Raw genomic sequence first — 14,835 nt, 5'->3', positions numbered from 1 at the left:
GGAGGTGAAAAGGGTGCGAAAGGGAGAGTCTGGGGGAAGGAAGAGAGTAAAAGCAGAGGATGGAAGGATGTTAATTGAGATGGATGCAGTAAGGAAGAGATGGGCAGAGTATTTTGAAAGATTGTTAAATGTAGAGGAGGAAAGGGTGGCTGAGATTATGGCGGATGGAAGGGTGCAAGGAATAAAATGTGTTGGGAGAGTTGAATGATTCTTTGATCACAAAGGAAGAAGTGGAGAAGGCAGTAAAGGATATGAAAACAGGGAAAGCTGCAGGTATGGATGGGTGTGCTGTGGAATGCCTGAAGGGTGGTGGAGTGACTATTGTTGACTGGTTAGTAAGATTGTTGAATGTGTGCTTTGAGAAAGGTATGGTGCCAATTGACTGGGCAAGTGCTTGTGTGGTCCCGTTGTATAAAGGCAAGGGTGATAAGTATGAATGTACAAGTTTTAGGGGCATAAGTCTGTTGAGTGTTGTAGGTAAAGTGTATGGTAGAGTGTTAATTATGAGAGTTAGAGAGGGTACAGAGGGAGTGATTAGTGATGAGCAGTGTGGCTTTAGGAGAGGGAGGGGATGCGTTGATCAGGTGTTTGCTGTGAGACAAGTGTGTGAAAAGTATTTAGCAAAAGGCAAGGATGTGTTTTGGGCATTTATGGATTTAGAGAAAGCGTATGATAGAATTGATAGGGAGGCTTTGTGGACTGTTTTAAGATTGTATGGACTTGATGGTAGGTTACTAAAAGGGGTGAAAAGTTTTTATGTAAATAGTAGAGCGTGTGTAAGAGTGGGAAATGCTGTGAGTGATTGGTTTCCGTGAGAGTGGGGCTGCGACAGGGATGTGTGATGTCGCTTTGGTTGTTTAATATTTACATGGATGGTGTTGTAAGGAGGTGAATGCAAGAGTTTTAGGTGGTCTGAGTCTGGTAAATGTTGATGGAGGAGAGTGGAATCTGAAGCAACTGCTGTTTGCAGATGATACTGCACTGGTGACTGATTCAGAGGAGAGATTGAGACAGTTGGTAGAGGAGTTTGGAAGGGTGTGTGAAAGGAGGAAATTGAAAGTAAATGAGAATAAGAGTAAAGTGATGAAGTGTACGAGGTTGATAAATGGTAGGGGGATGAATATAGTTTTGAATGGTGAGTTGCTTGAGGAGGTAGATTGTTTTAAATATCTAGGGTCACATGTTGCTGTGGATGGAAGAATAGATGCAGAAGTGAAGTTTAGAATAAATGAAGTAGGAAAGGTGCTGGGAGGAATGAAAAAAGTGTTTAAATGTCGTCGCTTAGAATGGATGTAAAGAGAAGGCTGTATGAGGTGTTGTGGTACCAACTGCATTATATGGGGCTGAAACATGGAATGTGGGTGGTAGCAGAGAGGAAAAGTTTAGAATGTAATGGAGATGAGATGTCTGAGGAGTATGTGTGGAGTGACGCGTATGGATCGAGTGCGAATGATGAAGTGCGAAGGAGAACTGGAGTTGTTCGGGAGATGGCTGGTAGAGTTGAGCAGAGGGTGTTGCAATGGTTTGGGCATATGGAGAGAATGGATAATGAACGATTGGTGAAAAAGATAACTAGATCTGATGTGAGAGGTGTAAGGCTGAGAGGGAGACCACGAATAGGATGGATGGACAGTGTGAAGAGAGCGCTGGATGCGAGAGGGATGTCTGTTGAGCAAGGAAGAGTGGCTGTGCGTGACAGAAATAAATGGAGAGAAATTGTGAATGAATAAGTGATGACGCAGCCCTGAGGGGATATTCTCCCGCATTTGGTCTGATCAGCTAGTCAGGTCAGGTGCGGGTAAGGGGATGGGTCTGTTATGATGTGGCAGGGGTAAACCAGTTCTGCTGTCGGGCCCTGCTGCGGATGTCACTGATTGCATTGCGCAGTTGACCCTTGTGCGGTGTGATGCGGTGAGGATCTGTCCGTTCTCCCCTTTGGGGCTAAGATGCGAATGAATGTGTTTGAATGGATGAGTAAATGGAGAGTGAGTCGTCCTGTCTCGGCTACCTCTCTTTCCTTGGGGGAAGCAGCCTAGGTATATAGATAGATAGATAGATTTTTTTTTGTGGCTGTCTGTCATTTTTACAAATTTAAAAAGGATCTTATATTGTCAGTCTCTTAAATAGCCTTTAGTCTGAAACTCTATAGTATTTCAGTGTACTGTACCTTGAAATATCTAAAGCCATATCTGTTGTTCCCTTTAATATCTTAAACCATACTGGACAGTACATTAATACAAAAAATAACTGATATTGTACTGTTTAACTTTACTACTAGCCATCATTTACTGACTGAACTTTGTTATAGGTTTTGCATTACTGTACTGTGTCACCCAGTCATATATATATTTTTTACCATTCAGTATGTGATAATTCTTCGCCTTAATACTAGAAGTGGTAATTGATAGTGAATGAGTCGCATTTATAACAAATGAGCATTATTCTTCAGTTAGTTCTGAAGTTAAGATAATTTCCACTTTTCTTACTTTTGAAAATACTGTATTTGTTTATTTGTGGTGCTCATCCAGTTCTTTCTCAGGATGCCTCATTTATTGATCTGAATTTAGCACAATGGTAGGCACCTATGCATTTCATTAATTAGTGTATTTTGATTTTTCTTCTGCAGTGGAACAAGTTAAAGGCCCACCAGAAATTCAGGAAAGACTAATACAAGGAGCCGCAGAGGGCCCGAGACTCAATTTCAATCTGCCTGAGAGTGTCAAGCTCCAAACCTCTCCTTCCATACACTCCCTATATTCCAAGTATCTCTCACTGCCCACCGTTCATGTAACTTCAGGTAAGTGTTTCATAGCTATTCTCAACACAAACCAACTTGTTCATTGGCCAGCCTCCTTTAACTCACCACATGAGACTCTTAGGTCAATGTAAAATTTTAGAATACTGTAAATTCAAGTATAAAAATGCTGTACTGTGCAGCATAGATCATTTTTACAGAAAGAAGAAAATTACCTTAGCCATTTAGAGGCAGCTGTTATGAGAAGGTGCAAATCTGCAGAAAGGATGGATGGTGCAAAATATAGTATAATTCTTATTGGTGCAGCAGGATGTAGTACCATACTGCTCAGCCAGTTGAAGTACTGTAGTAAAGTATACTTAAAATTCACCTTTGAAAAGCAGTACTATATCAGTACTGTGAAGTTTCATTTTCATTTATTTATGGCTTACCTATGATATCTTTTGTACAGAATGAAAATGAGAAACAGATTTTTTTTTTTTTTTAGTATACCTTTTATTGGGTTGGTTTTAACAGAAGAACAGTGAGAATTTAATCATAGTAGACTACTGAGAATTCTCTGTGAGATGAACTATCTCATGTGGTATTTTCTTTGTCTTCAGTTTTGATAATGTATCAGTGCACTGTGTGAAATCTTTATTTTTCCATGTTTTCTCTGTTTAATGAAATTAGTATTTATTTCAAATTCTGAGACAAGACATTTTCTGAGTCAAGACACAGAACCATAGCACTGGTAAATGGTGCAGCTTGTGAATTTTCTTTCATTTGTTAATAACTCTCATGGTCAGATTGCCATAGTTCTCTTTCTATTATGCAGTATCTTTCCTTGTTCCCCAGGCCCTACCTTACCCCATCAGTAGGTGAGAAAAATAGTCAGGGTGATGTTGATGATGATGATGATGATGATTGATCTTGATGATGATAATGATGATGATTGATGGTGATGATGATGATGTATGCTGTTGTAGGTGTAGAGAGCCGACAGTGTCCATGGGATGGTGTGTGTGCAGCCTGCCAGCGACACTTCCAGGAGTACACCAGAACCTGTCCAACGGATGTCTCAGTCACTATAGATGTGGGTAAAAAAGAATCTCCTATATATAATAAAATAGGTAAGTTTTATCTTGACCAAGTTGTGTGTGTATTATATCTTTTATATACCATATACTGTATTAATGGGAAGCATTTATTATTATGTTTCGGTGGGAAAAAGAGTCTGGATCTCAATACATTATGCCTTTTCTTCTCCATTTTGTGCAACCTACTGTACATATGTTTTACAACAGTTCTTTTTCCACTCCAGATTCTTTATAGCCATGCAATACTAATACAGTATCTCACAGGCATATGTTACAGTGGACACAGACACACTTCTTGGAACCTCTGTATCCTTGTGTGATTACAGTACAGTAAACTCTCAATTATCTGTCACTGCAATATCCGACCCAACGCAGTATCTGGTGCTGCTGGCTCGGCTCTGTTAAAGCAACATCCAGCAGAATTCTGCAACATTCGGCTCCAGAACGGGATGTAACTGGCAGTTCTATGCAATATCCGGTGTAGAGGTGTATCAGCCGGCTTGCTGTATTACTGTATTACTCTACTGTATCATTATTTTATTTGTATTTTATGCTTAGTTTTCATCTTTTAATCATGGGAAAGTTTTTAGGATAGAACCGAATGTCGAGCCAATTGGGGGTACTATGCAATATCTGGCATTTCACATTATTCGACATAGGGCATGGCTGAATTTCAATGGATAAATGATAGTTTACTGTATTTGGGGGTGGGAGGATAGTGGGATGGGGGAGGGTCAGAAATGCTTACAACAGGATTCTTAAGATTCTGTTATGCTAGCTGTCTGTCCATTACTGTCTCTATATCTTTCGGTTTCCTGATACCAAATCATATGGTTTCATCCAAAATACTATAAATGCAACACAAAACATAGCTTGTACATAGGCCATCCTTATCCTTTCTCAGATTTGGCTCATTCTTTCTGGGTCATCCTTCCCAGATATACACCAAAGCCTTATGTAGGTCCTACTGATAATATATACTGTTTAGTTATATTGGCACTTTAAATTATTATTAATTTATTATGAATTATGTACCACATTGTTTTCCTATAATGTACCATGTGACCTGTACGTGGAATGTGGATTTGTTAGTCATGCTATTCAGTGATAATGACACTGTGCTCTATGTTATAATAGTGGGTGAGGAAGAAGATAGTGGACGGTCCAGCTGGTCAGAGGAGACAGTGAGTGAAGGCTCCGGGTCAAGTGAGAATGGTGAAGACTACTCAGATGTACAGTGGCCAACATCCTTCTTTACTCAGTTCAAGGTCAGACAGTTACCTTTGAGGCACAGACTTTTGTATTAGTGCTTTTTGTTGGTACAGAACTCATGTAATATTTTTTATACAGTATTGTGAAGTAATTGGTGTACTGAAACATGGAGGTGGATGGTTACCATTGTCCCCAGGAAGTGCAATACTACTATGGGAGCTGTGTAGTGCCAGAAGCATGGTAGCCATCCTTGTGCTCCCAGGCAGGAGACTCAATGATGTTTATACAGCCAAAGTCTAGGCAGAGATTACTACACATACATATCTCTTCTACACAACAGAAAAATATTCCTTGGGATTTGCATGATAATTCCGGCCTAAGAGAAAGAAAATATCAAGCACGTTCTGAATGAGTAAGACCTAAATCTGTGGTATCTACTGTGACCTGGCAAGAGCTCCTTTACCATATCTGGTTTTTCAAAGAGCCTTGAAGCATATGTATCCACATGAAAAATATTTGTTTCTTTGTACAATAAGGGTAAATGCAGATAAAACAAAAGTGATGGTATCTAGGGCTAGTGGCAATATTGTCAAAGAAGAGGGAGAGTGGCCATGTGCAATTTGTCACAAGGGCAAGGGAAGTAATTCCATCTTGTGCAGTTTTTGTGATAAGTGAGTGCATAAGAGATGTAGTGTAGTGGTATTAGAGGTAGACTGTGAGATATTGGTGATTTCATGTGTGTGGTGTGTTAGGAAAGCATGTGGAGATTGTTAGGCATGAAAGGGAGGCATGTTATTTGGGATATGTAATGTGCTGGAGTTGGTGCTGGAGCTAGCTCGTGGCTAAAGTGCAGAGTGGTTGGAAGAAGTTCATGGAGCTGCTGCCTCTCCTGACATTGAGAGGGCTCTCCCTCCTTGCTAAGGGATCTTTGTGTGTGGCATGTGTTAGGAGTGTAATGCTGTATGGTAGTGAGACCTGGGCAGTAAAGGAAGAGGATATTCACAAGCTCAAACATACAGTGCGTCCCTGAGTGCGAGGCCTGGTGGTGCTAGGTTTACGATAGAAGAGTTGAGAGGTAGCATGGGACTGGAGTGTATTGGGGTTGTGATGAGTAGAGGTAGAGTGAGATTGTTTGGGCATGTGGAGAAGATAGAGGATGATAATTGGGTACAGAAAAGACAAGTGTTAATGTTATGGGTAGGGTAGCGAGAGGTAGACCAAAAAAGGCCTGGGACGAGGTCATTGAGTGTGACCTCAGGGAAAATGGACTTAATAGGGAAGCTGCCAGAGATTGAGCAGCATGAAGAGCCACCATTAGGTAACCATGGCCGATGCATGCAAGCATGTTGGAGCCTTCAAAAATGAAACAAGACGAAAAATGAAATGTACAGTGCTTTATTGATTAAGGAACTTTTCTGAGGGAAACCTAATTTCTAAAAAGTGTGCAGATCAATAAGTTGGTTTGATGAAGCTTAGATAATGTAGATCTGATGGTATGTTATCACTTTTAGTGTATATGCAGTATGCAATTTATGCAGACTCTCAGTAAAGCATTAACCCATTCAGTCTATCCAGGAGGTCTTTCCTGAGCTGCATAACATTATTTTATAGTAGACATAATGATGGCAAGTTGATCATTGCAGTAAAAAAAATTAAGCATCAGTTTTTAAAAACACTGTTTAAGAATATGAAGGAAGATTGATCTGTCTATCTACAGCCAGCTGCCATAATCCTGTAAGGGATGGCCATTTGACTTTGAGTCACAATACTTGTTCTGCAAGTGGAGGGGGACTCTAACCCTCCGCCAACCCATTTGTTCACATGTTGGGAACATGTATGGGTTGGATATATGGTTACCACCCAGCACTGTAAATGGTTTCCTGGCTAACAGGAAACCATTAGGTTTGTTGCTCAATGTAAAGCTACCTGAAAAGGAAAAATGAGTAATCAGAAGTGACAGAAAAGATGGGAGAAATAGGAAGAATGTTAGACATGGGAAAAGAATGATAAAAGTGAAGGAGGAAGTAGACAGCACTACATCAAGTGAGTGGATGATGGTCACCATTACCTACCACCAAATCTGAACAGAAATAATGACAAATTTTCATGCTGTTCACAGGTGCTAACAAGACGTAACTTCTGTGTAGCGCGTCCCATTATCTTGTCGTGGTTGAATGGTGCTCAGACAGTGATCTTAGCAGTGATAGCAGGACTACTGTGGTACCAGGCCCCCCGTACTGAAGAGACCTTGCAAGACATACAGGGATGGATGTTCTTCTCTACGCATTATTGGATGCTCTTCAGTCTCTTTGCTGCACTTCAGTCATGTATGTTAGATCAGGGCTTCTCAACTTTTTTTTGGTTTATTTTTTTGTTGGTGGAGGTGCCCACCATCCACTCTTTTGATGTAGTGTTGCTCTCGGGTGGCTGCCCATTTCTCACTTCCTTCCGCCTTTCCATCCTTCCTCTTCTGTCTTTCCCTCTTTCCTTCTTTCCTCATCCTTCTGTCTGTCGGTGAGTCAACACTGAGTGACAAACCAATTGGTTTCCTGTTCACCAGGAAACCATTTACCTTGCTGGGTGGTAACGGTACAACCAGCTAATGGCACCTGATGGTAGTGGGTAATTAAGGTGCTCCAGCCAGATTGAGTCTGTGCAGGCTTATATCCATGGGGTGGTTGGAGTGTATTGCCCATGTAATGCAACTCAGGAATGAGTGAAGCTGGTCACTCTCATCTTAAATGTCAGGACCAACTTGCCTAGCCCCGGATTCCTATGCTCCTCATGGGGCAACAGAGAGTTAGATGATGATGATGATGATGATTTTTTTTTTTTTTTTCTCATTGCCTCCTTCCAAGTTCATTTTTTTCTGTGGCCTCTTCATAGCCACTGTTAGTTGGATAAGCAATGCAACATTCAACTCATGCCTTGTGTTGGGAGTGTTTCAAGTTGGAAGTAGTTCAGTGACTAACCTTACATCACTTCAGTTGTCAGGTTTTGCTGCCTCACAGCCTTTACAACATTACAGTTTATTTCTCATGAATATATCATTTCATTTAATACACACTGCCCATTTCACTGAGTTGTGTATTTTAAATAGTAATTTTCAAAATTTATGCCACTCAAACTAGCAAAGAGAATGAATCATGATGATAATGAAAAATTGGCATTATGCCTTGCAGTTAAGTTTGAGTGGACCCCTCAGAACTTACTGTGGTCCCCTAATGTTCCATGTTTTCCATGAGGCCCCCTAGAAATATGGCATGGCTTTTTGGAGCCATATGGCCCACACTGAGAACCACTGTCAGACCATGTTAACTGTGATGTAAAGTGATACGATATTTGGGCTTAGAACAACTTATAACCTCTTCTGTAAAAGGTGTTTCACTACTATCTGGAGTCAGGTCCTGATTCAAAATACTGTGAAGTACAGTACAATAACCTGTATGACTCATATGTTTGGATTTGTGCCAGATATTTCACTGCATATTGCTTGCACTGAAAATGCACAATGTCACTGTATAATTTGTGTTAGTATCTTGATTGTTGAAAGTGCAGATGAGAAGTGAGGTACTTGAGAAGTAGGTGTGATTCTCTTGGATGCTTTCTGCAAGCATACCAACAGAGATTGTGATGAAACGAAATTAAACTCAGGGAGAAAAATACTTGGAGTGTTTGGCAGTAAGTACAGTATTTTGAACTTAGGATGGTCAATATGGCACTGAAAAGAATTTAGTGTTGAAATATACTGTTTCCAACATTGTCATATAAGAGTGGAGTTTAGGTCTGAGAAACAGCATCTCAAGCTGCAGTCCTAAAAAGTAAAAATTAGGGAAACATTCAAAGTATTAGAGTATGTGATTAGGGAGAGAGTGAATATTATTGAGAAATACTGTGTTTTTTGTTGTGTAATGCTTTAGATTACTCCAGGAACTGTTCCTGTGTAACAATAGAAAACTTTATATTGCATTTTTTGACTTGGATAAGATTTTGTTAGATACTTAGAGAGGTAGTACAGTGGGCAATTAAGAAACTGGGTGTTAGAGTAGTTATGACAATATGAAAAGAATGGAGAATGAATATTGTTTGATAAATTCATGTAATGTAAGTACTGACTGTATAATTATCACCAAGATGTAGCCCTAAGAAAACTTAAGATGAGGTCTTACAAAATGACCTCTTGGTTAAGGGATTATGCAAAGATGCTGCCAGAGAACATAACATGAAGAGCCACATCAAGTGAACAGGGATGACACATGCCACCATAAAAAAGCCCATCAAAATAAAATAATGCTTTAATTTGTTATAATGAAAAAACTGAATAGTACATTAATGAGAGAAAAGGAAGAGGAGAACCTGAGTGAATGAGAGACACGGAGGTTATCCTTTCCTGACCATCTGCTGTCTTATATTTTTCTTGAGGAAGTAGGGTATCAGAAATGACAATGATGGTGAAGGTGATCATGATGATGTTGATGATAATAATAATGGTACAGTATATGACACCACCATTATTAATATCATTCCTTTCCCCAGTCCCAGCAGAGCGTGAGGTGATAACTAAGGAGCGTGCTAGTGGGTCATATCGAGTCAGCGCATACTATCTGGCCAAGATGGTTGGGGAGCTTCCTCTGACTTTCACTCTGCCATCCATATATTTTCTCATTTCCTACACCATGATGGGTTGGGATAACTGCATCACTGGAGTTATGCTCCTCTTCATGTTGCTGCTAAATACTCTAGTTGCACAGGTGAGGTAGTGATTGTCATTGTAGTATTTATATTAGTTGTTTGATGCCATGTCTTAAGAATTTACTCAGAGTACAGCATTGTATTCAGCAAAAGGACTCCATGTTTACTGAATTAAACTAAAAGTGAGAAACATTTTTCATTTGTTGTTAGATGGATGTTGCATTTTATGCACTGTATTATACAGTAGCGTGACATAATGAAATTGGAGGGGGGATTGGGTCTGATGGGACAGAAAAGTTTGAAAATATTGTTTTTATGAAGAGTACTTACAGTACTTGTGTTGCACATCTGTAAGCAAAGGCTGTGATGTATTACCAGAACAATCATACCTCATACCACACGTGGTGCAAATAGTCTTTCACTTCCCTTCAAAATAGGTTGTGTGAAGGAGATCACAGAACCTTGCTGTGGATCTTTCTTCCTTATATGGACATGAGAAACAAAGTTAATCCCTTCACTATGATGGTATTTTTTTTCACTTGTATTTTGTCTACCAACAGATTATTTTATTAACCCTAGTAGTAATCTTCCATGCTGCAAGAGTCAGAGCCTCCCTGTTAGATGATTCACTTCAGTAATATTTTGCTTTGCTTTGATCTTATTACCTCCAGGCAGTTTTATTTAGATTCAGAGAACCCCCTCATAGAGAATGAGTTAATGTAGGGTATATCTCCATCTTAGGAAGGCTTTCCTAAGATGAAGAATATCATATGGAGATACAAAGACTGGAATAATAGTACACCACTGTAGCAAAAGAGAAGTCATTCCTGATTTTAAAAAAGAAAAAAAAATGTGGGGTATTCAGGATAAGGTTTTGAAAAAAAAATATTTCTTCATTTATGTATTGTGTAAGTACATTTATTGTCATTGGTTTGCTCTGTTGTACTGTATATGCAGTGATAATAACTACTGCATTTGACCTAATGATGTTTATTTTTTCTTGACTAGAGTGTGGGATTGCTGATAGGTGCAGTCTGTTATGACCTACAAGTTGGCATCACAGTAGCAGCCATCTTCACACTCTTTACACAACTGTTTGGAGGGTACCTGGCAAACAGGATACCTCCATGGCTGGCATGGGCAAAGTACCTCTCTATGGTACACTATGCCTTTCAGAACATGAACACTATCCAGTTTACTTATGGATCCACCATAAGGTATTTTTATTTTCATTTTCTTTTTTTTTTTTTTTTTTTTTTTTTTTTTTTTTTTCACAACTGATACTTTGGTAGCAAGGAGGCCAGTCGTCTGCATTGTCTCATCACACATGATTACAATAATAGTAAAGGATTCATTCCAACTTAGCCATAAGCCAAACAGAGAATTGTTGTGATTCCTCTTGGCTTGTAATAATCATTTGAAGCTTTCAATAAAGTCCTGTTCCCTTTTTAGTTAGCACTCCTTCCACAAGTTACCACCCAGCTCCAGTAGTTCAAAGGGAAAACATCGTGATCAGACTAAAGTGTGTACTCAGACCCTGGTGCTTCTACCTACTGGACACATCAGTGCTGAGAGCATGTGTGCTAGTTAGCGGAGACTAATGGAAGGGAAATGGAAAGAGGTGCGTGCTATTCCCTAACTTATTTACGTTAGGGTAGGTGGTGGTGACCGTCATCCACTCACTTGATGTAGGGCTTCCTACTTTGTCCTTAGCCATTATCATTCTGTTCTATCTCTGTGTTTGCCCCCATCTCCTCCTATTTCTCCCTTTCCTTCCTGTCACTTTCCATCACAGTACAGTACTGTACACTTCTTTCTACTTAAGGCAGCTCTACAGTGAGTGACAAGCCTAATGGTTTCCTGTAACTCAGGAAACAATTTACAGTGCTGGATGGTAACTGTATAACAAGGTAATGATGTGATGTGGAGTCCACTTTAGTGCCCCTGCTAACTGAGATGAATGATACAAATGCAGGATCCATCTGGGAAGCAAACCTCCTCACATTTCCATACACCTCATTGTTTTGAGCCTTTGTCAGCTGCAATGGCATAAAGGATCATTGCACAGAATGGTCCTACAGGGGCAGTTGCATGCTGCAGTTGTTGAGTCTTCCCGACAAGGTAGTCTGGGATTGATCAATAATAACAACAACAACAACAAGGTTTGGGTAGCACTGAAAGAGAGCCTACACATTGTGGCATTGTGCATCCTTGGTGGAGCAGCTGCAGCATTCACCCAGGAGGCAAACCTCCCTATGTTTCCCTACACCTCCCCATGCAATGGACCCTGGTCCAACCCTGATGAGGTGCCATCTACCAAAGGGAGTACCAGATGGTGTGAGATGGTGCGGGAGAGAACAAATGGAAAAAAAAATGGAATAAGGAAAGCTCCATATCACAGAGTTCTGATCCAGTAAGAGGTTAGAAGGCATATATAGAATACAGCAAACCTAAACAGTATGGCTTATGATGAGCAGTGTGTTGTAATTTTGTGTAGGCGGATATTAACTGTGTTCATTTTAAACCATATGAGTGTCTGCAGAGCAACACTAAACACTTAGCTGCTTGGCTGCCAGCACAGTAAACTAGTACTTGTAGATAGTTTTTGCTCGCTGTTAAGCCAGCCCATTAGCACTAGGGCTTAGTTATTGATGAGGGCAGCTGGTGCCTTAGGCTTAAGTTACAGAGATGAGTACAAAGGATAAGTGACTTATGGTGTCTGCTCCCACCTTTACTTTACTTTTAAACTGTGAAGGAAGACAAATGAGGACTTGTTTTTGTGATTTTGGATGGCATCCTGTTCAGGTAGATACCAGTGAGCTTGTATAAAAATAATCTTAAAGCCTGTATTAAATTGGTCCATCATCATCATCATCATCATCATCATCATCATCGTCTGGACCTCCATTCCCACCCATGGGCAAGGTGAGAAATAGCAACAACCAGACAGCCCAAGTTTGCCCAATCCAATGGGCTGCACCTCCATTCACTCATCAAGCAATGAAATACGTATCTGTGTTAGTACTGCGTTTATTTATTAAAATCACAAATTAGATGTACTTGTGTATGTTACAGTCACTTTCATTATTAGAATTATAAATTCATAGCATACTGAGGCTTGTTACATTTTGACAGATTTTTATTTTTTTCCCCACAGGTGTTCCATGGAGAACTCTCGATTCAACAGTTGTGTAGAATTTGCCAAGGCTGAGATCGAGTCTGCATATATTCCAGTTAAAGAAGTCTTAGCGGAGAGAGGGGAGCCATTACCTCTCTGGCTTAACACTGCTATTCTCCTCATCTTCATGGTAGCTGTACGACTACTCACCTATATTATGCTCAGGTTTCTTCATCGACCCAAGTAGCATTTAGTGTAACATAGGTGAAACATAAATTCGTGGTGTTCATGTCTGGTGTAACATAATGCTCAGAAGACTATAAAAATGTTCAAAGACTTTAGCCTGCCTCACTCAAGGTACAATAAGAATTAGAAGTAAAGATTATCAGTGTGGTGTGGAAAGATGTGGTGTTTGTGAAGAGACTGAACATCACTACTGTATCATACAAGGCTGTGATATATTATTCTGACTGCTTCCAATCTGGATGAAGAGAAACTGTTGGGTTACAAGTGGGCTTTCCCATATGAACACACATTTCAATTGTGACTCTGAAATTTAGTGACTGTTATTTCACCTGATCTGCACCAGCCTGCAGCTTGTACAGATCCAAAGACATTGCCAGTGAAATTAAGTCCTGATTTACAATTTGGAATGAAACACAAGAGTAGTGAGCATTCTTTATGATGCAGGTCATCATTACAGGTTACAGTATATCATGTATGTTCTCATATTAGTACAGTAATATGCTTTTACCCCAGTAAAGTTTTATTAAGATCTGTCTTCAACTGGGATGAGAATTAATAAGAAATATTTATTTTTAGTGAATAAAACCATTTTAAGTGCATAATAAATGCCTTAATGTAATCAGCTAATATACATTTCCATTTATCATTTTAAGTTTAGATTCTTGTACAGCAGTAAGTTCTTTACAACCACTCTATTTTGTATGTCTGCCTTTTATCATTATTGTACAAGACAGCTTGTATTACCAGCTTTGGTCATCACTTATAGTGATGGTGGGCTGGCAGTCTGTGTCTCCTCATTGTTCCTAAACAAGCTCAAAGTGTCCAGGGTAGCCAGGAAACTGAGATGCAGTTGTACTGTATTCCATATTTCTTTTTTTTAGATGGTAATTTGCATGTATTGTGCATGTGGAAATGTGTTTTGTCATGATGTTGATTTTTTTAAAGGAAGCCCATTCTAGTTTATATTTGAGTGTGTTAGAGGTACATGTTGTGTTGTGCTTTGGACAAGTTCAGAGAGATGTGAGAGCAAAGAAGTGCATAGTATTGTTCCAGCTTAGTCACTCAGTAATAATCCACGTTACAAAACTCATTTACAGATCTAAGATAATTTGCACAAACTCTTCCCTAAGGTGTTAGAAATATGAAAGTATTTATGGAGACCAAGATTGTGGTTGTGCCAATCTTAGTTACTAATACAAGTTCTCAGGTCTTGGTCCTTGTATTATCTGCATAATACAAATTCCAGTTTTAAGTAAGTTTCATGCAGCTAATGGTCATTTATATCTATAGTACATTTTTTATATATTTACCAGTATTTATGGTATGCATTACCTTCTTTCTGTATTAAGAGAGGGTGTTCATTAGTTTGCTTACTCAGTTTTAATGTTTTCCTTGGTTACTTTAATTAACCTGCCATCATTAAAGCCACAGGGAGTGCAAATTATGTTTTATCAAATGTCCGTGCCATGAGAAGAGGTGCTGAGCTGTAACATGTGTGCAGCATATCCTGACCTGGAGAGTGAAACTGACTCATATCAATAACCACAACTATGTCATTTATAGTGTACTTGCCATGTTGTTGTATGCAGTACCATGAAAGTGTACAGTGTGTCATCAATAGTACTTATACATTTAACTTAGCCTGTATGTGATATGGGTATTTAGGAAATGATGGATATGTACACTAGTGAAATATTTCCTTCTGAGATAATTTTTAACTCAGTAATAAGCTA

At 39.4% G+C, this 14,835-nt stretch overlaps 1 protein-coding gene across 1 annotated transcript in view; it reads left to right on the top strand.

Annotated features, from left to right (window-relative positions):
• The window catches only part of E23 (ABC transporter G family member E23), a 74,843-nt gene extending 61,708 nt beyond the window's left edge, over positions 1 to 13,135 (top strand). The window contains exons 8-14 of the mRNA XM_080279676.1: positions 2,627 to 2,797; positions 3,724 to 3,867; positions 4,972 to 5,102; positions 7,166 to 7,373; positions 9,583 to 9,797; positions 10,747 to 10,955; positions 12,896 to 13,135. Of these exons, the coding sequence (XP_080135802.1) occupies positions 2,627 to 2,797; positions 3,724 to 3,867; positions 4,972 to 5,102; positions 7,166 to 7,373; positions 9,583 to 9,797; positions 10,747 to 10,955; positions 12,896 to 13,103 (1,286 nt within the window). The 3' untranslated portion in view covers positions 13,104 to 13,135. The remainder of the gene's footprint in view (positions 1 to 2,626; positions 2,798 to 3,723; positions 3,868 to 4,971; positions 5,103 to 7,165; positions 7,374 to 9,582; positions 9,798 to 10,746; positions 10,956 to 12,895) is intronic.
• The last annotated feature ends 1,700 nt before the right edge of the window (positions 13,136 to 14,835 follow it).

This window comes from Coenobita brevimanus, chromosome 80 (assembly GCF_032717465.1).
Source record: "Coenobita brevimanus isolate Jiangsu-jjx chromosome 80, ASM3271746v2, whole genome shotgun sequence".
Classification (NCBI taxonomy): domain Eukaryota; kingdom Metazoa; phylum Arthropoda; class Malacostraca; order Decapoda; family Coenobitidae; genus Coenobita; species Coenobita brevimanus.
Note: the sequence above shows the minus strand (reverse complement) of the source record. Positions and strands in the feature narration are given on the sequence as shown.